This window comes from Apodemus sylvaticus, chromosome 6, assembly GCF_947179515.1.
Source record: "Apodemus sylvaticus chromosome 6, mApoSyl1.1, whole genome shotgun sequence".
In the NCBI taxonomy this organism is placed as follows: domain Eukaryota; kingdom Metazoa; phylum Chordata; class Mammalia; order Rodentia; family Muridae; genus Apodemus; species Apodemus sylvaticus.
The window spans coordinates 21,398,696-21,425,696 of NC_067477.1; the positions used below are offsets into that span (position 1 = coordinate 21,398,696).

A 27,001-nucleotide genomic window follows, 5' to 3' on the forward strand; every position below is an offset into this window, starting at 1 on the left:
ACTTCCTTTTTCAATAAAAGAACATGCTTTTCAAAAAAACAAATCTCTATCATCTTCATGAGATGGGATTTTAGGTCAGATATTGCTTTTCAGGTAGGTTAGGGTAACCAGAGCTTGCTGTTTGGTGGGAGAACTGGGTTCTGGTGGTGCCAAATTACATTGGCTTCTGTTGCATATGTTCTTGTTTTTGCCTCATGCCATCTGGTTATCTCTGGTGTTAACTATCCTGAGTGTCTCTGACTGTAACCAACCTCCTTGGAGGCAGATGGAGCTCTATGACACGGGTTAGAGCTGGTCTCCTGAGAGGCAGGCAGTACTGTCTCTGGTTAGGGGGGATCTCCTGTGTCCCTGGTTAGGGCAGACCTCCTGTGTTCCTGCTTAGGGCCAACCTCCTGGGATACAAGCAGGCTTTGAGTTTCAGGGGCAGGATCTGCCCCAGTTGCAGATAGGGGTGCACACCAGAAAGCCTTGCCTGTGGTTAAGGCAGACTTCCTATGCCCCTGGTTATTGCAGACCACCTCCTGGGAGACAGGCAGACCACCTCCTGGGAGACAGGCAGGCTCCCACACAGGTGGGGTGTGGGAAGGTATCAGACACAGGTAGAGAAGCAAACAGGAAGGAAGACAGAGCTGGGTAATGATGGAGTAGGTCCCTAATCAGCTGGGCTCTGTGAGTGTCTCAGCTGCCATGGGTATTTGGGCTGGAGTCTCACCTGTGTCCCTGGTTACTGCAGACTTTCTGGGTGACAGGCAGGCTGTGGGATGTGGGGTATCTGGACTGCCTATCTGGCCCCTGTGGAAAATAGGCCAGAAGGAATGTAGCTCTACAAATTTTTACGTTTGATTAATATGGTATGATTAAAAGTCCATATATCTAAGTAATTAGAACATATGAATAAAGAAAATGATGATGATGATGATGATGATGATGATTAGCCTGGTATAATGGTGCATGCCTATAATTCCAACATTTGAGAGATAGAGACATGAGAATTCCTATGAGTTCAAGGCCAGCCTGGAATACAAAGCAAAACCCTATCTCTGCACCCATCCAAACAATAAATCCTTAGAAAAACTGTATTTTAATCAATTAATTATTTCTATTGTTTTCTATAGATCTAACATCATTTCCCTTTATTGTCAATTCCTTCCAGCATTTTGCAGTGGTAGTCTGCTGGCAGAGAACCCTCTGACATTGATCTCTCAACCCTTACAAACATTTCACCTTAATTTCTAACAAATTTATTAATACAAATTCTCATAGAATTCAATTCACCCACTAAAATATATATGAGCTCTTTAGTATATTCAGAGTTGTACAAGCTCAATAGTATATAATGCCAGACCATTTAATCATCTTCAAAGACAACATGAAATCATCAACTGTCATTCCCCATTCTTCTTATACATTCCCCAGCTCTGAACAACCACTATTCTACTCCGCCTCTCTCCCTTTCTATAGATTCTCTAATTCTGCATAGCCTGTGTAAATACAATACAATACATGGTATTCGTAATGTGCTCAAACTCTATACAGAGCAAGTGAAATGTCAATGTTTTGCTCATTGCATAGGTCATTGCCTACTGTACACAGAGCACATTTTCTTTATCTATCAGTAGATGAACATTGGACTTTTTCTCTGTGCCTCTTATAACTAATGCTGCTGTGAACATTTGTGTACATAGATCTCTTTGTGGAAATAAGTTTTCATTTCATTAGGGTGCCTAGCCAGGAGTGGAATTGTTGGGATACATAATGACAAACTTCTGTTTTACAAATTGGTAGTACTCTTCTTTTCTACCTTGGACTATTTTGGTCACAGTTTTTCTACATCCTTACCAATGCTTAATATAATCTCCTAGTGTATACAAAATCCTATCTTATCACAGTTATGATTTGCAGATCCCTAATACTTCCTATTAGTTCTTGTGCTTATTGACCACTGGAATATCTTCTTGGGGGGAATGGCTCTTCTTATTCCTTCCACACTGTTAATTGGGTTTCTTAAGTTTTCATTGTTAAATTATGAGTTATTTATGTAATGTAGGTACAGGTTTGTACAGAGCCTCAATGGGGTATCATGCCACATGGTAGGAACTTGACCTTGGCCAAGGACGAGGGCTTCAGACAGGAATCTGACGTTAGGGCATAATAGGGAAGTAGGTTATTTTTATCCTTGGGTGGAGTGCTCAGAGTGAACTTGACATTGGTCAAGGTGAACTTCTCCTAGCCTTGGTTGAGCAGGGAATCCTGTGCTAGTCTGGATCCTCCTCCACCTAGGGTGGAGAGCTCATAGTGAAGGTGAAGTTCATTGTTCCTCCAGATCTACGAATTCCTGAATTAAGCAGGTGACCCACCCAGGTGCCTGAGCAGTGGAGTCAAAGCCCACCGAACAGCCAGACCACTTCCCTGGAAACTCACCCCTGGAGGCTGGGGGGGAGGGGCTTCCCCAAACTGTTAAATGGTCTGACTTTCTTTAAAGTTTTGGCCTTGATCTGTAAAATATTGTCCTGGCCCTCGTTCTTTTTACCCCTTTCCCATCCATCCCTCAGCTTCTCTGCCAGGACCTGGTTCACTGTAGCTGCTGGCAGCAACACAGGTTGCTTAGAAGATATATATTTTTTCAAATATATATTGCAAATATTTTCTTGTACTCTATAGTTTCTTTTTTCACATCCTCCAATACATCTAAGGTTTTTTTTAATTTTGAGGATCTTTAGATTTGCTACTTGTGCTCTTTCTCTCACATGCAGAAAACTGTCACCTGATCCAAAGTCTTAAAGGTTCCAGGTGTCAATAGCTTTCACTTTTCTCCTCTTCAAACAACTTTGTCCGTCCATTTTTGATTACTACGGTAAAATAAGAGTTGATAACCATTTTTGGAATAGCTAAGGTTAATTTATTAAACATTTTTAAATGTGAACAATTTGGGGGTCCTGTTAAAACATTAAAAATCCAGAAAGAATCAGGATAGAAATTATCCCAGTCTGGTTCTGGTTCCTGGGGTGGGGGTGAAGTAGCTGAGCCCAGCCTCCCATCTGGTCCAGGCTTTATGTTAATCTGGCTGGCCTCAGGCTCATATCCATGAGCAGACAGCATTGACTAATCACAAAGAAAGAGCTGCAATGACCTGGAAATGGCTTCCTGAAGTGTCCACAGGCCTTTCTTAGATGGCTTCAATTCTAAAGAAGAGAATAGTGGTCCCAATCAGGGGTCTGAAGACAAAAGATGCTCTTTCAATAACACCTTGTCCCTTTTTCTCAGTACAAAGAAAAGGAAGATCAAGGAAAGTCAGTAGACAGATGGGGACAGAGCTGACTTCACCTCAGCAGATCTCTTCTTTGGGCGGAGAGCAGCCAGAGAAGAAGGTGCTATTGCAGGCCAGAATTCGTTTCTTTTTCTTCCCTGTGACCTTATTTTCTTGGGATTCTGTTGCTCTGTTTTTCATGTCTGGGAGGCCTAAGGAAACTGCAAGATCAGCCTTCCTCAACAGAGCCTGATCCATATCACACATCTCTTTAAGGAGCTTTGTATTGGGAGTGGCACAGACAGGGTTGAAGAAGCTCAGTCCTGGGGTCACCTCTGTAGGATCATCCAGTTTGAAGGAGCCTTCAGAATCCTGGTCACACTCAACAGTACCCAAGCTCTCCTGTTCCTCTTGCTGGCGGTTCTGGCACTTTGTGGGGTCACAGCCACAGGCCACACAGCAGTCCACCCCTTGCTTCCTACACCCACAATGTTTGTTCCTACACCACCCCTTGCAGGAACACCCTTGGAGAGTCTTCCTGGACACTTTAGTCAGTTTCCTTGGTTTCCACTCCTTGTCATTTCCATCACTATCTTCAGATTCACTCATGGAATGTTCTGACTGATACTTTAAATCATCAATGTCCATGCTTTGATCCAGGAACCTGCCTCTAACATGGGATGCTTTGGGTGGAGGTGGAATGTACTCAAAGGTAGAATCTGGAGATTGAAGGTCATCCTTGGGAAGATGAGATTTCTGGTCTTTGGCTCCTTGAAGGAGGCTCAGTTTCTGCCTGATGGCTTCGTTCTCTTGGAGAAGCTGCTGGTTTTGCTCACATAATTCTTGCATTTTCCTAAACTGATGCTCCTGACACTGCAGTGTGCTCAGCGGCTGCTGGTCCTTTCCACTGACTGACACCTCCAGCTGCTTCCCTGCCATCTGGCTTTGCTGCAGCTGACTGAGAAGGTAGAGCACCTTCTCTTGGTGCTCTTGCTCCATCTTGAGGAGCTCAGCTTTCAACTCTGTCTCTACCTCAACAAGATGACTTTGCTTCTCAAACAGCATCTTCTGCATTTTAGAATGGCTGGCCTGGCACTGTTTCAGGTTGCTGTCAAGCTCACTGACCCGAAGTTTGGAGGAGACCACCTCTCCAACTAAATACTTTAGAGCACATTTGGCTTGGAGAACAGTGGCAATATTTTCCCAGTGTCGGTTTGGCCTGTCTTCACTTTCTGCATCCAGGAGCTTTTGCTGTAGGTCAGCAATCTGAGCACTCCTGAGTTCCACTTCAGCCTCTAGGCTCTTAATCTGCTTTGTAATAGAATCCCCAGGCTCTGAAATGTGACCACATACTTCATCACTAGCAAATGCCCACTTCTGGAGCTTAGGAGGTGGGTTTCCCCCAGGTTCCTTGTTTTCTTTAAGTTGAGCCACATCCAGGACTAGCATCTTCCGCTCTTCCAGAAGGTCTTTCAGGTGGCGTTTGACTTCTTCAGTACTGACCATAACTTCAATGTCATTGCTAAGCCAGCTCTTCATTTGTGTTTCTGTGCCTTCTCGTCCCCGGTTCTGAGTCGCTTTCCTCTTGTCTGCCACTTCCCGTTGCTTCTGGAGGGCATCCCTGAGGCGCTTGTTTGCAGCTGCCGCCTCTTCAGTTTTACGCCTGAGCACGTTGGACTGTTTCTGGAAGTCTCTTTCAAGTTTAACTAGCTCATACCTCCTTTTACGGTCTTGTTCTCTTAACTGGATTACTTCCTTGTCTTTTTGTTGTTTCCACTGTCTAGACTTCTCAGCATCTTCCTTCATCTGACGCATTAACTGGACTCTCTGGGTTTTCATCATCTGTATCTCCAGAGTCAGTTTGGAGACCGTATTCTCAGTGGATTCTTTCAGTTTCAGAAGCTTGGACTGTTCGTTTAGTTTCCTCTTCAAATCAGCTATTTGAGCTTCCAGCTCTTGGAGACATTTGCGGCGGTGCTCGCTCAACTTGGCTTGGTTGACATCCTTCTTGGCCGACTGAAGATCCAGAAGCAATTGTTCCTTTTCCTTCTGTAGACTGGTGACTTCTGATTCTAGACTTTTGATGTTAGCCTCATACTCGCAGTGAATGGGCTGTAGTTGGCCACCACCGAAAGTTATCTTCCTAGCTAGGGCCTCTTTCACTGCAAGAGCTTTATTCAACTCAATGAGTTCCTTAGACATCTGAGCTTGACGTAGAGCATGCTGTGTGGTGAGAGCATCAGAAGACCTCCTACTCTCTGGACTGATAGCCACTTGAGCTTCCATTGCCAATTCAGTGGCCATAACATTTTCATCTGATAGACCAATAACCATTTGTTGCAGACTGCGAATTATCTCTACTTTTTCTATTAATTCCTGGTCTTCCAAAGTCTCCATTAGATTTTGGAGATCCACTTTGCAGGATACATGATGCCGGAGCTCTCGTAGCTTGGTGGTCAGTTTTTCGTTTGCTTGTTCTGTCACAATGATCCTTTCCAACATCTGAGCTGTCTGACCAGCTGCCTCGCTCAGAGCATGACTTAACTTCTCATTCTCCTCACCCAGGGACTGATTCCTCTCCATCAGAGACTGGAGACTCTCTGATGATTCTGCTTTTATAGATCCAGGCAGGCTACCTCCATTGGCCTGAAGCAATAAGACTCGTAGTTGTTGTACCTGATGCTTAAGATGATTAAGTTCAACTGTCTGGGGATCCGTATTAATAACAGGTTTGTTCTTGATTTTTCTAGCTCTGTCAGCATAACGTAGGGTATTCAATGTTTCCTCTAGACTAGAGTCAGCAGGACTCACACAGGCAATCATGAGTGTGTGACTATTGCCTCCCAGAGAATCTTGAAGCAAGCGAGTTAATTTGGAATCTCTGTAGGGCACAAAGCTGCCCTTTTTGCCATCTCCAAGAGCACTGATTACATTTCCCAAGCACAGAAGTCCTCGGTTAATATTAATGCCTTCTCTCAATCGATCCCCTTCAGTCTTGGTTTTCTTCTGCCTTTCTGATCCAGCAAGATCTACCAGACACAACTTAGAGCAAAAACTGCTGTTCTTGTCCGTTTTCTTCCTTTGCCTTATGGAAACTGTGAAGATGGCATGAGATCGGGAAGACTGCGAATTCATAGCTGTGGCAGCTACAGTCCTGGCATTGTTTCCCTGCTCCAAACAGGAAACCATGTCAGAAGCAAGTGAAACCATCTTCTCAGTGAGTCCCACAGTCTTTATTCCTGCCTTGGGATCTTCCCGGATATGTATGTGAGAAGCTCTCTCACAAGGTGAGCATAGAAGATCCAAAATTTCTTCATTGTAAATCTCCAAGTAAGACACGCTCAGTGTAAACTCGGAATCTCTCCTTTCTTCCATTTCTTTGAAAAGAAGTTGTATTACCCTAGGAATGACCCCGATGGTTGGTTCATTCTCTTGATCTGCACTATATGCACCTCCCATGGAGTAGGTTTTTCCAGAGCCAGTTTGTCCATAAGCCAGGACAGTGGCATTGTAACCTTTAAATATCCCTTTAATGAGTGGTGCTACTGCTGTGTTAAAGACCTCTTCCTGTTCAGTGGAGGGGTCAAACACAAAATCGTAGGTAAAGGATTTATCAGTACCAATCACCACCTGAGGCTTCCCAGGCACGAAGGAAAGGCACACCTGACAACCTTCGCCAATCTCTTTTGGGACCAGAGGACGGCACCGCAATGCCACCCTTACAGGAATTCCCTTTACCTCTTCCTTCATGATACTAGTTCAGCATCTGCTCACACTAATCACTCGGCCCTTAGTCTTCCTTGTCTCCTCTTCCCCTCCCAACTGGAGTTTTAACCGCTGCTTCCCAGCTGCCTCAGAAGCAACAGCCAATCAGAGAGCGAGCAGCCTGTGGGCGGAGCCCCAGAGTGCTATAGTTATTGTCTTGAGTATACTCCAGCAAATTATATTGAGGAAGACTGTTTTTGCTGTTGTTATTTGTTTGTTTGTCTTCCTGATGGAATGTTTTTAGTATCACTGTTGAAAACTATACTAGTGCTTTGACCTGCGTGTCTAACCCTTATGTTAATACCATGTGATCTTAATATCATGGCATCGTGCTAAATGTTGAATTCATTTTTCCTCTATTAACTGTTTTATGCCTAGTCTGAGTCCCTTTGGTTTCCTAATTTTAGAAGAACCTTGCCAGTAACTACAAAATAGTCTCCTTGGACTGTGTTCACTCTGCAAGTAAAGCTGCCATTTTTATATTGTAGACTTTCCAGCTGATAACCCTGAGACGTCGTTCTGTGTATTTAGATCTCCTTTGATTTCTGCCAATGATGCCATGCAGTCATCAAAGGTACACGTTTTAACTTATTCTGTTAAATCTATTCCCAACATTTCATTTTTGTGAACTTTTCTTTCACAACTTTGCTAAACATAATGTGACTTCTAACAGATTTTTATTAGTTACCGAAGTTTTGAAAGATGGTTTGTCAGATAAACCATTTCTTGTTGAATTAATTTTCTTCCAGCACTTGCAGCACCCCATTCTAAAGTCACTTGGCACCACTGTTTCTAGATAAGAAGTGGCTTTAAATTTAATCATTCTCTGTATGTAAGGTGTCACTCTTTTCTGCACATGTTTAAATTGTTCTCTTTAGACCTTCCTGTCTGGATAGCTGAGCTCCATATTTCGTGTCTGCCAAATGTTAAAAGCCCTGAATAACTATTTCTGCATTGTTTGTTGCCCTGTTACTTGTTTGTTTTCTTCTTAGGACTCTAAGTGTACAAATTTGGAAGGCAAGATGTTGTCCTACAAGTTTCTGAAACTATTAGATTTCTTTAGACATTTTCATTTTTCCTAAATTCAACTGATACATAAAGATATAAAAAGTGTACATATTAATGGGGTATCTGATGGTATTTCAATAAATGTACATTATCATGTAACATTTGTCTTAGATTAAATATACTCTCTCTCAAATATGTACCATTTTTATTCTTGGTTTTGCTTTCTATTATTTATTTTTACTTCAGGCAGAATCTCATGACTTATGATAAAAAACACTAAAGTTCCCTTTTAACGTTTTAAAATCTGTAGTGTATTGATAGCATCTTCAGCCATGGTCCTGCTTTCTTCTCTTGTATTATTGGGTGTTGTATATCTCTAAATTCAGGCTTTCCTTTTGGATCTTATTCCGTCTACTACTGATCCTATTTAGGATGGTATTTACTTACCATCCTCACAGCCTTATTGCTTGCGTGTGGTCTTGTCTGTGTAGCTTGTCTACTGTTTGGAATTACCTATGTGTTCACTCATTAGGACTGTTTGCTTGTGTCTTGCCCAGATTTGCAAGAACAATATTTAATCGTTGCCTGTTCGCTGAAATGTGAGCCAACTGATTGTCTTCATTTCCCCCATAATATCAGTTCCAATTGTCTGTTTATTTCCCTATCATGTTTCTTCTTGTTGTTGTTGAATACTGGATACTGAAGCTAACATGTTGACTCTGGATTCTGGTTTGTTCTTCTAAGAGGTGCTATTTTTACTGTTAGTCTAAAAGGCAGGTGATTTCCTTGGTAACAACCAAAAATTCTGCAAACTCTATTACTTGTAGTTCTGATGGTTATTATCTCTGAGGTTTGATTTTGGCTTCCACTGATTTCCTTTTAAAGATGATCTTGGAGTGTTCTATGTGGTGGTCTAGCAGAGGATTTAGACGTGTTTTCTGTGTTAGAGCTCCCTGTTCTCACTGCTCTCCTGTTCCTGGAATTTCCTTCTTAAATTTCCAAGTACTCCACCAGCTCCATGCCTTGACTCTGACTTATTAGGTGAGTAATGATTCAACTTTGTGCTTCCTGGGCTGTTTCAAGATTACATATCTTATTAACATTGCCATCAATCTTCTATTATAAACATCTATGCAAAATATTTTTGAATATATGCCATTTCAGTCATATATGAGTACAACATGAGGAAAATTCCTAACAGTGAAATTTGCTAGTAAAAGTTCTTTCTCTGTAGGAATACATATGTGTATGTATTTTTTATATTGTTGGCTACTTTTATTTTTAAAAGAATGGACAGAATATGCCAAAGTAAGTATTGGTATTAACATTACAAACTAACACAATCTGATTTCTTCTGCTTTCAAGTTCAGCAATTGGCTTGACTGGTTAATTGATATTCCTAGAGAAAACATCACAGTAAACACAGGTAAGAGTGATATAAGTAATTCTTATAGCCATGGGCCTCTATTGCCAAATTAGCAGCATTGGCTTCATAAAATAAATCAGGTCTTGTCTCGAGTATTGTGTGACAGACTTTTCATGGGAGATGGAACACACCTGTGTACTTGATTCAGAACGGCAGCCAGCAACAAAGCAACTATTGCACCATGTCCATTTTGGTGAACTGAGTTTTTCTGAGGCTTACTAAACATGTTGTGAGGGGTTACTTATGAGAAACACAAATAGCTCAAATGCAGCTGCCTCACCGGAAAGCCCACCATAACATGGGTTGTGAGCCTCCAGCAAATCCTACAGCACTGTAGCTCACTACAAAATCTCTCTCTTCTGGGGTGTCTCGTCAGTCTCTACCCCAGCAAATGTTTACTCCTTTACACGGCTGGCTGGACACACTCAAAAATGTCCTACATTTGTGCTCTGGTTTTCTACCCTTTTGTTAACCTCTAACTGATGAAACAAGGCAAGCCCTCTGGAGGAAATGCTTTTATTTGGAGAGAATGGTGCAATTCGGAGTGATGTGCCATACAATATCTGTAAATACCCATGTAAATTAACTTAGCTGCTATATTTACAGATATTATTATTTGTTGTTTGTACAGTAATAGAAACCTTGAATAAGACAACTATCTAATGACATATGAAAAAAAGAAAGCTCTTTTTCTCTATACTCTCACAACACTTCTGGCATCGAGTGTATGGATTTGCCACCTTGAACAATTTTTCTTTTTACTAAAGATGCCAAGTAGACATCATATAATTTAATTACACTTTGGCAATAGGAACACAGAGTCAGAATCAACTCTTACACATTAAAAAGGCTCTGTCTCCTATTTCAGAATCCAGTCACAAGTTCCAGGTTGTAATATGTGCATCTAATCTGGCTGCTATAAATCAAAGAATCCCATAAACCCCTTCTTAAATTCAACAATTTGTTAGACTTCTCACAAAACTCAGGGAGACTCTCATGCGCATTTACCAGTGTATTGTCAAGAATGTTACAATGGAAGCAGGTGAACAGCAAACAAAGAAATACCATGAGTAAGATGTAGAGAGTTTGCATGCACAGGAAGTTCTGCCCCATGGCATCGCATTACACCATCTCCCAGGACATGGGTGTATATGTCAACCTGGAATCCCTCCAAAGACTGCAATTCGTGGAGGCTTCATGTCTTAGGTAGGATTTCATTGCTATGAAGAGACATCATGACTAAGGCAACTTTTATAAAGGACATTTAATTGGGGCTGGCATACACTTTCAGGGGTTCAGTCCATTGTCATCATGGCAGAAAGCATAGCAATGTGCAGGCAGACACAGTACTGGAAGAGCCAAGAGTTCTACATTTTGATTAGAAGGTCTTCAAGAGGAGTCTATCTTTCCAACACTGGGTGGAGCTTGAGCACTAAGAGCACTCAAGGTCTACCTACACAGTGAAACATTTCCTCCAAAAATGCCACACCCATTATAACAAGAACACACCTACTAACAGTGTCATTTCCTACAGGCCAAGCATTCACACAAATCAGTCAATGGGGACCACAACTATTCAAACCACTACACTTCCTTACATAGGAATGATCAATCATTAATTCAACCTCTAGCCTCTCCCCTTCCTGAGGCCTAGGTATGAAGCTTCAAGTCTCAGCTTCAAAGTAGGATTTTGTCTTGGCTGTGTTGAGATGAAGCTGAAAGTCTCCTTCCCAGCCACCAGTTTTCAAAAACTCATCAAAGTAGACAATGAATGCAAATTTCATACTTCCTATGAGAAATGCATGATACAAAAGTTGCTACTGATGTTCAGGTGAAGAGTGAAACAGAATATTGTCAGAATGACAAGGTTTTCTGCTTGAGAAAGGTGTCTTGACCCAGGGCAGAGTGTGCCTGCTATTGGGTAAGGGTCATTCATGTTGTAAGCCAAGAAGAACTGAGGAGAGCATATGCAAGTGTGTTCAGGGATGCTTTGTGGATGCCAATCAGTGTTATCCCATTGTGTGGAGAGGGAGAGAGGAGAGAGAGATTGATTCCTGGACTGAGAGACACTATTCTACATTGTCAATTGGGGCCCAAGAGGACAAGTGGAGTATGTATGCTTCTCAGTCTCTCTAAAGAAGATGGTTTCCCTCAATTTACTATCTAAAGTCTTTATAAACAAAGAAGGTTAAAAGATGAGATCAAGAACTCCCAACATTCATATTCATTCTCCTTTTTCTACACATGTCCTGCAATAAAGACACTATGTAATTGCTATGAAGAAACAACACACCAAAATAATAATAATAATAATAATAATAATTAATAATGAAGAGGCTGTAAAATAAAGAAAACTATGGGATAAAATAATGAAGAAAAACCAAAGGAAAAAAATAGCAGCAGTGGGGCTGGAGAGATGGCTCAGCGGTTAAGAGCACTGACTGCCCTTCCAAAGGTCTTGAGTTCAATTCCCAGCAACCACATGGTGGCTCACAACCATCCAAAATGAGATCTGACCCCCTCTTCTGGTGTGTCTGAAGACAGCTACAGTGTACTCATATAAATAAAATAAATTTAAAAAAAAAAAAGGTGGGGTTGCAAATTGGTACAACCACTCTGGAAATCAGTCTGGCGGTTCCTCCAAAAACTGGGCACCTCACTTTCAGAAGATCCTGCTATACCACTCCTGGGCATATACCCAGAAGATTCCCCAGCACGTAATAAGGATACATGCTCCACTATGTTCATAGCAGCCCTATTTATAATTGCCAGAAGCTGGAAAGAACCCAGGTATTCCTCAACAGAAGAGTGGATGCAAAAAATGTGGTATATCTACACAATGGAGTACTATTCAGCCATTAGAAACAATGAATTCATGAAATTCTTAGGTAAATGGATGGAGCTGGAGAACATCATACTAAGTGAGGTAACCCTGACTCAAAAGGTGAATCATGGTATGCACTCACTAATAAGTGGATATTAACCTAGAAAACTGGAATACCCAAGACATAATCCACACATCAAATGAGGTACAAGAAGAAAGCAGGAGTGGCCCCTTGTTCTGGAAAGACTCAGTGAAGCAGTATAGGGCAAAACCAGAACAGGGAAGTGGGAAGGCTTGGGTGGGAAAACAGGGGGAGGGAAAGGGGGCTTATGGGACTTTCCGGGAGTGGGGGTCTAGAAAAGGGGAAATCATTTGAAATGTCAATAAAAAATATATCAAATTTAAAAAAAGGAAAAAAAATACCAGCAGCTGCATTCCAAGAAATGTAGGTAGTTTCTGTGAAAGCTTTGCTTTCTTTGTTGTTGTTTGGGGACAGGAAATTAGTGGGTAGCTGGCTGGATGGGCTGGCCTAGAGCTCACTATGCAAACCAGGCTGGCTTCAATCTCATAAAGATCCATGTGAGGGCTGGAGAGATGGCTCAGCGGTTAAGAGCACTGACTGCTATTCTGTAGGTCCTGAGTTCAAATCCCAGCAACCACATGGTGGCTCACAACCATCTATAATGAGATCAGATTCCCTCTTCTGGTGTGTCTGAAAACAGCTACAGTGTACTTACATATAATAATAAATAGATCTTTTAAAAAAAAAAAAAGATCCATGTGCCTCTCTCTGCCTCTCATGTCCTGGGATTAAAGATTCATGCCACCAATCCAAGCAATAATTTCTCCTTCTGTGTCTCCATACAGTCAAAATTAATCATCTTTAATTAATTTGATTAATTTAATAATGAGCAAACCCTGAGATAAGACTGAGAACAAAACACACACAAAAGTGTTCCCTAGAGTACCTTATAATGCAGTAATAGATTTAATCAATGTATTCAGAGTAGTAATAGAAAAAGTCTTCTTCCAATTAGTACGATTTCCTAATATCTTAGATTCTGTTGCATACTTCTATGTGTAAATAAATGTCTTCTGCCGAATTAGTTTAGTCATTATCATATTGTCATGCCTCCCTCTGCTGTCCCTATACTAGACACTATGTCAACCCAAATGGAAACTCAGCCCATTTCCTTCCTTGTTTCTCTTCATCTAGCTACCATTTGTTTCTTCTCCTTTGTTTCTCTTTCTCTAGCTACCATTACCAACAACTCCATTCACCACAGTACAGCAACTATGCTCAGTACCACATGGTCTTATTATGCCATCCATGTGGTAGTCACAGGAGGCAGGAAGTAATTTGGGCTTCTTGAGTACAACTCCAAAACACATCAACACTTAAAAAGCAATAATCAGCTTTTGTAACCTTTTGGTTAGATGAAGCTACTTTTCCTCCAGATGCTGACCACTGTTCTGAAGCAAAATAAAGTTGCCACTGCCTAACTTTGTTGCTTGTAGTTTTATAAATCTTCCACCTTTGCCTGGGAGCTCTCACACTAACAGCCCCTCCAGGCTCCCTTTTGCTCCCCCGCACTGCCCCCCTTGGCTTAGGCTTAGCTCAGGGATTGTCAGCTGCCAGCCCTAACCAGGCTTCTCTTTCTACACATCTTTGCTGGGGGGGGGGGGGGAAGGGTTGGGAGGGAAGTCTAGCTGGCTTTTCTCTGGGAGGGGTGGAGCCACCAGCCTCCACTTGAGACCCTTGAATCTGCAGATAAGAACACACACACAGCTTGTTGCTTTTTAACTTGCCTACTATGCACAATTGCTGAGCACAGATTTCTCCTGCCTTGGAAAAGCCTGCCATTACCAATTTATTATCTCCATCTCTCCTTCTGTCCTAAACTTAGTGGCTTATTCCAACTAAGCCCCTGCCAAAAATCATTGGCCACCCACCTGTAGCAGAGGCCTCAGGCCCTAGCTCTCCCCAGAGGCCTTATAATATTGCTCCTTATATGATTCCTCCAAAGCATGGCAGAAAAGCCCCTCTCCTTCCTTTGTATCTCCCATGTCCCCCACCCCACCCCACAACACCCCCCAACTCTCATCCCCCTATCCTCCCTGCCTCAGACCCGTAAGTCCCACCTATACCCTCTGACCTGCAATTGGTCCCCAGCCTTCTTTATTGACAAATCAAGAACCAATTGGGAAAATGGAATTTTAACATCAGGATCTCCCTGTTCATAACCTAACCGTTTCTTGAATTCTTGGTTAATCCTCCTGGCCTTTATACTACTTGGAGTTAATGGTGGGATTAGTAAATTTGTTACCTACCTACCATCTACAACACTCTTAAAATATCCTCCTGGGTCACCCAGAGGTCACCACCAGAAATGTCAGCCTCTCAGATCATTGCACATGGAACATTCTTTTTTAAAAAAATAAAGTTACAGTAAACATACCTTTATTTCAACAGTAATTGTTTAAGAACTATTTATTTGTTTTATGTGTATAAGTACACTGTAGCTTCCTTCAAACACAGCAGAAGAGGGTATCAGATCCCATTACAGATGGTTGTGAGCCACCATGTGGTTGCTAGGAATTGAACTCAGTACCTCTGGAAGAGCAGTCCATGTTCTTAATCACTGAGCCATCTCTCCAACTCCACATGGAGCATTCTTTAATCAGAACAAAAAACTCAGGTGATAGCAGATGCTGGGAGGATGTGGAGAAAGAGGAACACTCCTCCATTGTTGGTGGGATAAGCTGGTACAACCACTATAGAAATCAGTCTGGTGGTTCCTCAGAAAGTTGGACATAGTATTACCTGAGGTCCGAGCTATACCACTCCTGGGCGTACACTCAGAAGATGCTCCAACATGTAATAAGGACATGTGCTCCACTATGTTCATAGCAGCCTTATTTATAATAGCCAGAAGCTGGAAAGAACCCAGATGTCCCTCAACAGAGGAATGGATATAGAAAATGTTGTACATTTACTCAATGGAGTACCACTCAGGTATACAATGACTTCATGAAATTCGCAGGCAAATGGATGGAACTTGAGAATATCATCCTGAGTGAGGTAACTCAGTCACAAAGGAACAAACACGGTATGTACTCAATGATAAGTGGATATTAGCCCAAAAGTTCAGAATACCCAAGACTCAATTCACAGACCATACGAAGCCTAAGAAGAAGGAAGACCAAAATGTGGATGCTTCAGTGCTTTTTAGAAGAGTGAACAAAATATTCACAGGAGGAAATATAGAGATAAAATGTGTAGCAGAGACTGAAGGAAAGGCCATCCAGAGACTTTCCCATATATAGCCCATATACAGCCACCAAGCCAGACCCTATTGTGGGAGCAGGAAGTGCTTGCTGATAGAAACCTGATATGGCTGTCTCCTAAGAAGCTTTGCCAGTGACTGACAAATACAGAGGAGGAAGCTCGCAGTCAACCATTGGACTAAGCTCTGGGGTCCCGGATGGAGATGGAGAGGGGACTGAAGGAGCTGAGGGGGTTTGAAACCCCATGAAGGGAGCAACAGTGTCAACAGGACAGACCCCCTGGAGCTCTCTGGACTGAACCCCCCCCCCAACCAAAGAGTACACATGGAGCAACCCGTGGTGCTGGCCACATATGTGGCAGAGGATGGCCTTGTTGGACATCATTGGGAAGAGAGGCCCTTGGGCCTGAGGGTGTTCAATGTCCCAGTGTAGGGGAATGCTAGGGCGGGAAGACAGGAGTGGGTGTGGGTAGGTGGGTGAGCACCCTCGTAGAGGCAGGGGGAGGGGGAGGGGATAGGATGTTTCTGAAGGGAAGAACTGGAGAACATTTGAAATGTAAATAAAGAAAATATCCAAGAAAAAAAAGAAATTGTATTCTGTTATGTGAGGATGGTGTCCAGCACACAGAGGCTGATGCAGAAAATGTATTGCAGGCAGCTCATCTAGCTTAGTGAGTTCTAGGCTAACCTTCGCTACAACTACCTCAACAGTAAGAAGGACATGACTAGCAAATGAACAGGAGAGAGAGAGAGATTACTTCTATTACAACAAATAGAGTGATTTATATGATAAAGACAGGTAATAAATTTTCTATTTGGGGGTTTAAGTTCCACATGTGAGAAATACAATCTATTTGAAACATGGTATTAGCCAACTAATAATACGGTCTCAAACATATTGGCTGATGGGGTTAACTACCTTAAAAAGGGAATCCTAAATCAGCATGCCATGTCCCAAGTGTTGTTCCCAAACCAATAATAATATCTGCCCCAATGGTGCACCACATGTTATAGGCAGCATAAAATACTCACATCCTCTTTGCTGTTGCTGATGAAATAGATACAACTCAGGTCATAGAAAGTTAAGGGGATGAATGATAGCTTGGTCTTCTTGTAATTTCACTAATCAAGTCAACAAAAGTCTTATCTTTTTGTTTGAAAGAAACAGCTAGTAGTGATTGACCCCAACCTACAATTTCCTACACCTTTCCAACAGAGATAAATACTCCCAACCAGACTCAGGACCTGAATCATGAAAGACGTGGTCCTCTGACCCCTGTGATCTGCATTTTCATTTTATCATTCTATCATTGAGTCTTTTTAATCTTGTTTAAATGACTATATTTCTTAAGTGAATATGTTTATTTTTATTATATATTATTATATATGATTATCATTAATATTATTCAATATTAAATGGCATTTTATATATTAGTTGCTATATTAATATATTATATTAATTCTTAATATAATAAGAATATATTAATTTTTTTTGTTTTTTTCGAGACAGGGTTTCTCTGTGTAGTCCTGGCTGTCCTAGAACTCACTCTGTAGACCAGGCTGGCCTCAAACTCAGACATCTGCCTGCCTCTGCCTCCCAAGTGCTAGGATTAAAGGCGTGTGCCACCACCGCCTGGCTAAAAATATATTAATCTTGTTATATAATTCTTATATATAATTAAATGACTATATTAATTATATTTTGTCTATTTCTATTATATAAAATACTGTGGAAATTATACTTCCCCTGATGGGATAATCTCCTCAGAGAATTCTTTATATATTTTATATGCTGTCTTTCCTTCCTCCCCCTTACCCCTGTCCAAATGTAGCACCTCCTTTTTATAGATTTTCTTCCTTCCCCTCTTTTATGCATCCTCCTCTTTGTCCCTAGTTCATCATGAATGGATCACTGAGTACAGCTATATTGCATAGATGGGATATTTTCTCCAGACCCCTCTGCCTCACCTCATTTTGGTAGGATTTGGCCTCTGTAAGATGAGTTGAGTTGAATAACAGTCGATGGTAAACCTGACTTTGGTTGAGAGGGCTCAGTTATCTCCTGTGTTCTGGTTACTTTGCCTTTGCTGTTAACCTCTGCTGTGCGGCATTTCTGTCTGTTGGAGGCATTGATGAGTTCTCAGAGTTTTCTTGAATAAACTTCCTTCTCTCAGTGCAGTTTTTGTTTTTTTTTTTATTGAATATCATCTTCATTTACATTGCCAATGGTAAAACCTTTCCCGATTTCCACCCCCTTCCCAAAGACCCCCCCAACCCTTCCTTCCACATATATGCCCCTCCACTTGAACCACTCCCACCTCCCCCCCTCGACTTCCCTTTGTTGGGGCCCCTATTGAACCTTTACCTGGCCAAGGACCACTCCTCCCACTGACGCCCAACAAGGCATTCCTCTGCCACATCTTTGGCTGGAACCATGTGTACCCTTTGGTTGAAGGTTTAGTCCCTGGGAGTCATGGGGTGTCTGGGTGGCCAAAATCATTGTTCTTCCCAAAGGTGTGGGGACAGAGAAAGTGACACAAGAACTTTTTCTTTCCTTTGTTGCCACTTTTCTCCATATTTATGGCATAAAATGCTTTCTTTCCAGTTTTTTTTTTTAATGGCTACTGGTTTTGCTTGAAATGAACTCATTTGGGGGCAAAACAGACATAACATAATTTTTACCATATTAATTATTTTAAGGATATATCTGTCTTAGGGTTTTACCACTGTGAGCAGACACCGTGACCAAGGCAACTCTTATAAGGACAACATTTAATTGGGGCTAGCTTACAGGTTCAGAGGTTCAGTCCATTACCATCAAAGCAGGAAGCATGGCAGTGTCCAAGCAGGTATGGTGTGGGAGGAGCTAAGAGTTCTTCATCTTGTTATGAAGGCAAACAGGAGAAGACTGGCTTCCTGGCAGCTGAGAGAAGTGTCTTAAAGCCCACAGCCACAATGATACCCTTCCTCCACCAAGGTCACACCTACTTCAACAAAGTCACACCTCCAAATACTGCCATTCCCTGGGCCAAGCAAATTCAAAACATTCCACTCCCTGGCCCCCACAGGCATGTTCAAACACATGAGTCTATGGGGGCCATATCTAGTCATAGAAGAATAATAAAAAAAATACATTTAGAGAAGCATCTTAAAAAATGCTCAACTTCATTAGTCATTAGGGAAATGCAAATCAAAACTACCCTGAGATTTCACCTTACACCAGTAAGAATGGCTAAGATTAAAAATTCAGGAGACAGCAGGTGTTGGAGAGGGTGTGGAGAAAGAGGAACACTCCTCCACTGCTGGTGGGGTTGCAAATTGGTACAACCACTCTGGAAATCAGTCTGGCGGTTCCTCCGAAAACTGGGCACCTCACTTCCAGAAGATCCTGCCATACCACTCCTGGGCATATACCCAGAGGATTCCCCACCATGTAATAAGGATACATGCTCTACTATGTTCATAGCAGCCCTATTTATAATTGCCAGATGCTGGAAAGAACCCAGGTATCCCTCAACAGAAGAGTGGATGCAAAAAATGTGGTATATCTACACAATGGAGTACTATTCAGCCATTAGAAACAATGAATTCATGAAATTCTTAGGCAAATGGATGGAGCTAGAGAACATCATACTAAGTGAGGTAACCCAGACTCAAAAGGTGAACCATGGTATGCACTCACTAATAAGTGGTTATTAACCTAGAAAACTGGAATACCCAAAACATAATCTATACATCAAATGAGGTACAAGAAGAAAGGAAGAGTGGCCCCTTGTTCTGGAAAGATTCAGTGAAGCAGTATTCAGCAAAACTAGAACGGGGAAGTGGGAAGGGGTGGGTGGGAGGTCAGGGGGAGAGAAGGGGGCTTACGGGACTTTCGGGGAGTGGGGGGCTAGGAAAGGGGAAATCATTTGAAATGTAAATAAAAAATATATCGAATAAAAAATACATTTAGTCCAATTCCAAAGTCCCCATAGTCTATAGCAGTCTCAACAATGTTAAAAGTTCAAAGTTCAAATTCTCTTCTGATATATATCCAATCACTTGACTGTAATTCCCAAAACAAGACAGGAAAACAGCTGGGCAAACCCCAAACTCTGCATCTCCATGTCTGATGCCAAAGCAGTCTTCAAATCTCCAACTCCTTTTCTATCTTTGTTGACTGCAATAAATCTCTTTCTCCTGGGCTGGTTGCACTCCCTGTGAGCAGCTTTCCTCAGCAGATATCCCACGGCTCTGGCAACTTTAACATCTTGGGGCCTCCAAATCAACTTTAACTTCACAACTTCTTGTTCCAATGTCTGGGATCCAAACATGATCTTCTGAGCTTCTCCAAAGGGCTTGTGTCACTTCTCCAGCCCTACCCTGTATCACTCTAGGCTCTGATTGACTCCACTCCACTACTGCTGCTATTCTTGGTGATTATCCCATGGTCCTGGCATCTCCAACTATACTGGCATCTTCTGCTGAAACTAGGCTTCACCAATAGCCTCTCATAGGCTCTCTTCATGGTGACAAACCTCAACTTCTTTGCATGACTGCTTTGGTCCTGGGATGACGACAGCAACTGAGGTTGCACCTTCACCAATGGGCTTCCCTGTCCTCTTGAATTTGCCAAGCTTCAGCTGTTCTCCAGGACCTCTTCATGCCTTCCAAACAAGTACCACCTGGGTGATTCTTACACATTACCAAGTTCAGCTGCAGCATGGGGTACGACCTTGGCTATCTCTGGAACAGTTTCTTTGTGCTCTCAGAGAACAATTCCCAGAAAATTTCACTTTGGTGATGTTGGTCTCTTCTTAATCACAGCTCCAGCTAACCAGCATCACTTGTTACAGTTGTCCCTTCTATTCTTGACTCTAAAGCCAGAGCTGCATGGTCAAAGTTGCCAAGTTCTGCTGTTTGCTGGGGCTGAAGCATGGCACCCCTTACCTATTACATTATCACCAACTTTCTGTTTTCCAACTCCTTCACATTGCCTAAAATTGGCTGTCCTGGGATTTGCTCTATAGACTGACCTTGAACTCAAAGATTTGCATAGCTCTGACTCCTGAATGCTGGGATCAAAAGTGTGTACTACCATGCCTGGATTTAATTTTTTTCTCTGCTTATAACTTACTCTACACCAGGCTGGCCTTGAACTCAGAATTCTGCTTATCTCTGTGTCCGGGGTTTTAAAATGTGTATCTCCACGATTGAACCTAAGTTTAGCTGGGTAGGATCTTGCCCTAAAGTCACCACTCCCTTAGTCCATTTATCTCCTCAAACACAGGAGTTAGCTCCATTGAACTTCCTAGTGCCCCTTTTATTACTTGAAACACACATTTTGTATTTTTTTTCTTTCTAAGCTGGCTGTGCTTCATCATAACACTCTTCATGAAACTAAACCACAGCACAGAGTCTAAACTGAATTCTCTTGAAACTTCCTCTGTCAGTGTAATTCATTTGACTCTCTTCACCTGAGCCTCAGACAGACAGTTCAGACAAGAGCAAAAAGCAGCAACATTCTTCACCAAGGTATCACAAGAAAGTATCTCAGCCACATATTAAAATTCTTGTCCTCTAGAGCCAAACTCCACAGTTCAAATCACCCTCAGCAACCAAGTCTTCCACATTCCTACTAGGACAGCCCATTAAGACTCACTTAAAGCAACCCATGGCTTTCCAAATCCAAAGGCTCCAAATCCACATTCTTCCACACAAAAGCATAGTCAGGCCTATCTTAGTAATACCCCATTCCTGGTACCAACTTCTTAGTTAGGACTTTCCTGCTGTGAACAGACAGCATGACCAAGGCAACTCTTATAAGGACATTTAATTGGTTCTGGCTTAAAGGTTCAGAGGTTCAATCCACTATCATCAAGGCAAGTAGCATGGCAACGTCCCAGCAAGTATGATGAAAAGCTGAGAGTTCTACATCTTGTTCTGTGGGCAAACAGGAGAAGACTGGCTTTCAGGCAGCTAGGAAGAGGATATTAAAGCCCACACCCACAATGGCACACTGCAGTGGAAACATAAGAGTTCTTGGGAAAGTCAGTTGGACGGTGTTTTGGTGGGGGCAAATGTGAAAGTGAACACACATGTGAAAGGCTAAGGCAGACTCAGGAAGGAATGCCTTGCTGAAACAGACACAGGAGAGGATATTTCTGCTTAGGCAAGCACATGAAAGGATGTGATGAAAGATTTGCTAACACAACCCATGTATTGGTCTACTTCACATTGCTTAGTTGAGCTGCATTTGTTGGGACTCCATAGAGAGAAATGCACCAAAAAACATCTTGGTGGTGTGCTGCAGTTTCTCGCTGTTTACATGGGCTCCTGCTGATTGGATGTACATGCTGAGGTAAGACTTGTGCTTAAGCAAGGCATGTGAAAGACACATGATGTTTGTAGGGTATAAATAGGACTCACAGAGTAATGGAGACAGAGCTTGTCTTGCTGGTACAGCTAGCTGTACAATACTTGTGGGTCTCACTTCTTTGCTAATCTGTGCTTCCCTGAGAGAGGCACAGCAGAGAACTTCTCCTGGTGTCCCTTTGGGTTCCTCCTGCTGACTTGAGCCAAGGCTAACTGGCTGTCTCTGCTAGGTTGTGCCACTGCTGCTGATTTCTGTTTGCTATTTCGACTCTACCAAAGTGGACTGCTGGTATACCCATAAAGTGTTTGTGAGTGGATCGAGCTGCCACTGCTAACCTGTGAGCCGAACTGCTGAGTTCCAGAGAACACAGGTGAAAATTGTTCCAAAGAACCTTTCCAAGCAGGCCCACTTCCCCCGTATCCTTTCTTTTTCACTACCTCTGGTGGGTGGTGAGCTACAAGGGAGATTAAAACATTTAAGAACTACCATTAAAAGTAAGGTTTGAAAACATTAAAGTTTCAACACACTTTCTCCTACAAGGCCACACCCATTCCAATAAGGCCACACACACACTCCCTGGGCCAAGCATATTCAAACCACCACAGCACACTTTGTAGAACTGTGTACGTTCACATTGATGTGGAAATGTCACCATCATCCCCAGAACATCACCTTTACAAACCAACTCAGTACCCATTGAACATTCAACCCACATTGCCCTATCTCCAAGCTACTGGCAACCGCCCTCCAACTCTGTGCATATTCCTCCTCTAGGTACCTCATGGGTGAAATAATACAGTATGTCTCCTGTGTAATCATTTATATCAATTGACTATTCAAAATGTATGTATATGCTGTAACATAAATAAGTTTTTGTTCTTTTTATGACTAAAAGTAATTCATTGTATATAGACAAACTGTATTTTATGTGTGTGTGTGTACCAGGATATTTGCATTGCTGAACATTTAGGGTTTTTCTACTTTCTTGGCTGTTATGAATAATGCTACTGTGAATACTTGCATACAATTTTCTGTGTAAAAATATATTTTTATTACTCTTGGGTCCATATCAAGGATAATAAGTGCTGTGTCACATACTAATACCATGAATAATGTTGAGAATCTTCCAAGCTGGATGTATCAATTTATGCTTCCACCAGCATTACATAAAGGGTTTTTTTTATATTATCACAAAAATTAATTTTAGGTATTCCAGTAATATTTGAGAGAAATTATATTTCATTTTGGTTTGAATTTACATTTCCCTAATGACTAAGGATGCTAAACATCTCCACATACTTAGTATTCATTCATATCCTTTGGGAAAGCATCTATTCTACCCTTTTCGCACTTTTAATTTGTGTTAGCTGTCATTTCACTGTTGAGTACTGTGTGTAGATTGTATATTCAAGATACAAATTCCTCATTAGGCATATTATTTGGAAATATTTTCTCTCATTTTGAAGGAGCTAGGAATCAAATACAGAGTTTTTCCAGGCATGTGTGTTACCTCTGAGCCCTAGCTTTTCTGTTTCTGAGAGAGAGACAGGGGAATTACTTGATCTTCCTGTGTATCCTCCTAAAAGCTGAGATCGCAGGTGTGTACTTCCATGCTCTGCTCTTTTTCCTTTCTTACAACTGTTCTTGGAAATACAGACTTTATTTTAATGGTATCCAATTCACATGTTTATTTTGTTGCTAGTCTTTGGTGTTATACATAAAAAAGAAAAGCGAGTACCTCCTTAATCTGAGATCACTTCAGAAACAATCATTTCAGAGCCTCTGTGGCATTCCTGGGTGCTCTGCAGCTCAAATGGTCCCAGCCTTCCCTTATTCAAGAAAAAGGAGAGATAACAAATTCTGACTGTATCCTCAGTGCTTGCCCACAATACTTATGTATTCTTCATCCTCCTGACAAAACATTCTTCACTGTATGTTGGCACCTAAGATAAAAAAAAAAGTCATTGCTGTTTAGTTGTATGAGCCACACGTTCAAAAAGAAGATCAGCTATAGAACATTAGACTCTGATAGGATACAACATCTAATTGTGAAATAAAGTGACCAAAATAATGTATTGTTAGAAGCATCTAGGGGGCACAATATGAAATATTTCCAGTATCCAGAAAGCTCCTTATGCCATGCTTCTTCAGATTAGACATTATTTTGACTTCTAATATATAGATTAGCTTTGTAAAATGAAATTATACAGAATCAATTGTTTTGTGTCTGGCTTTTGTCAGTTGACATAACTAAATGATACTTTCATATTTGTCAAAGGATCTGTGTTTACTCTACCACTATAGTCTTTCATAGTGTGGATGTTACTGCATTTTATTTATTTGCTTCTGATATATAGATATAGATATAAATATAGATATAGATATAGATATAGATATAGATATAGACATAGACATAGACATAGGCATAGGCATAGGCATAGGCAGAGGCAGAGGCAGAGGCAGAGGCAGAGGCAGAGGCAGATGTAGATGTAGATATATAGATATAGATATAGATATAGATATAGATATAGATATATAGATTGAATTACTTGCATTTAAGGTTTATAGTAAACTGAGTGACAAAGATTTCCATATCAGTCTTTTTCTGGACATAAGCTTTCTTTTCTTCTATACACCTAGAAATCGAACTGTTCATCACAAAGTAAATGTTTATTTAGATTTGTGAAAAAACTAGTTAGTGCAACTCATATTATTACAAAATAAATGTAGCAACTTATGCTGCCACCAGCAATATGAATAAGTTTTCCTTACTCACACTTCTTGGCAACATTTAATATAGTTACTTTTTTGTTGTTATTATTGCTGTTTGTTTGTTTGTTGATTGGTTAGTTAGTTTGAGACAGAGTCTTACTAGGTGGCTCTGGTTCTTCTGGAATTCATTATGTACACCAGGTTGGCCTCAGACTCACGGAGGTCTGCCTGCCTCTGCCTCCCAAGAACTGCCATTAAAGTACTATGCCTGAGCATTAGTCTTTTGTTCATGTACATCTATACATGCATGCATGTTCATCTGGTGAAAGGGAGTGGTAAATGTAGGGGCCAGAGGACAACCTCGGGGAATAGTGGTACATTTAGGGGCCAGACTACAACCTCAGGAGTGCATCTACCTCCTTTGAGATAGGGTCTTTCATTGGTCAAGAGCTAACCAATTAGGATAAGCTCCCTGGCCAGCAGACTCCAGTATTCTCTCTAGCATTAGGATTATGACAGGGCTGCACCAACATGCACAGCATTTTTTACATGAGTACTAGGAATCAAACTCAAGTCCTCATGTTAGAAAAGATGGGCACTCTACTGACTGAACTACTTCCCTAGCTAAGGTGGTTTGAATGAGAACACCTCCCAGAGGCTCTTTAGTGTATCTTTGAGAAAAGGATTAGGAGGTGTGGCCTCATTAAAAGAAGTGTGTCACTAGGAGTGGGTTTTGAGGTTTCAAAAGCCCATGCCATTCCTAGCTAGCTCTCTCTGTCTCCTACTTTCAGATCTAGCTGTAAGTTTTAGCTACTGACTCAGCACCATCCCTGCCTCCCTGCCTGCTGGCATGTTCTCTGAATGATGTCCATGGAGTCTAACCCTTTGCAACCATAAGCCCCAAATTAAATCTTCTCCTTTGCAAGTTGTCTTGGTCATGGTGTCTTGTCATGACAATAGAAAAGTAACTAAGATACTAGCCCTTCATTAATGTTTTTTATGTAAGCTATTGTAATAAGTATATAATGGTGTTTCTGGTGATTTGAATATTCTTGGTCTAGGGACTGGCGCCATTTGGAGCTGTGACCTGTTGGAATAGATGTAGCCTTGTTGGAGGGAGTGAGTTACTATGGGCATAGGATTTAAGACCCTCCTCCAAGATGCCTGGAAGTCAGTCTTCTCCTGTTTGCCTTTGGAAGGAGATGTAGAACAATCAGTTCTTCCAGCATCCTACCTACCTGGCTACTGCCATGCTCCAGTCTTGATAATGGACTGAACTTCTGAACTTATAAGTCGTTGTCCTTTATAAGGTCATGGTATTTTTTTCATACCAATAAAACCCTAACTAAGACAGTGTTTCATTAAATATTTGTTTTGCTTGCATAATGTTGAACATGTTTCAAATGTTAGGTCAACATTTTTATTCTACTTTGTCTCCTTGAGTTGATTTTTATTGGATTGAGTTTTTATCAATTTCTGTGAATTTTTATTATATTATAGGTATAAATTTCCAGTGAGAAATTTCATGTGACAGTACTAATGTCTTCTAACAGGATGTTTCTCATTTTATTCTCTTTACTATTCCATGAGTATAAGCTACTAATTTTTCCTTTTTATTGGTTATTTTATTTATTTATATTTCAAATGTTATCCCATTCCAAGTTTCCCCTCCACAACCCCCCATCCCATGCCCATCGCCCTGGCCTCTATGAGGGTGCTCCCACATACATTCACTCCTGCCACAGAACCCTAGCATTCCTCTATGCTGGGTCATAGAGCCTCCACTAGCCCAAGGGCCTCCCCTCCCAATGATTCCAGATAAAGTAATCCTCTACTACAAATGTGGCTGGAGTCATTGGTCCCTCCATGTGTACTCTTTGGCTGGTGGTTTAGTCCCTGGGAGCTTTGTGAGTTCTGGTTGATTGATATTGTTGTTCTTCCTATGGGGTTGCAAATCCCTGCAGCTCTTCAGTCCTTCCCCTAACTCCTCCATTGTGGTCCCCGTGTTCAGCCCAGTGTTGGCTACTTGCATCCAAGTCAGTATTAGTCAGGCTCTAGGAGAGCTTCTCAGAGGACAGCTAAACCAGGCTCCTGTCAGCAAGAGCTTCTTGGCATCAGCAATAGTGTCTGGGTTTGGTGTCTGCAAAAGGGATGGATCCCTAGTTGGGGCAGACACTGGATGGCCTTTCCTTCAGGCTCTGCTCCATTCTTTATCCCTGCATTCCCTTTTGACAAGAGCAATTCTGGATTAATATTTTTGAGATCCCACAACCAGGGGTCCTGCCTATCCAAATGGATATAGTCTCCACAGGTGCTATCACCACTTTGTTGTGTATTTCAGCTAGTATCATCCCTGTTGGGTCCAGGGATCCTC

The 27,001-nt window shown here is 41.6% G+C and overlaps 1 protein-coding gene across 1 annotated transcript; it reads right to left on the reverse strand.

Moving 5' to 3' along the window:
• Positions 1-3,325: 3,325 nt before the first annotated feature.
• Positions 3,326-6,997, reverse strand: LOC127687877 (chromosome-associated kinesin KIF4A-like). Its single transcript, XM_052186710.1, has one exon. It carries the CDS (start codon positions 6,995-6,997, stop codon positions 3,326-3,328), a length of 3,672 nt encoding a protein of 1,223 aa, XP_052042670.1.
• Positions 6,998-27,001: the final 20,004 nt, after the last annotated feature.

Bases quoted from the DNA above. Each gene is read 5' to 3' on its own strand.
- LOC127687877 (XM_052186710.1), bottom strand. From the start codon at position 6,997: ATGAAGGAAGAGGTAAAGGGAATTCCTGTAAGGGTGGCATTGCGGTGC.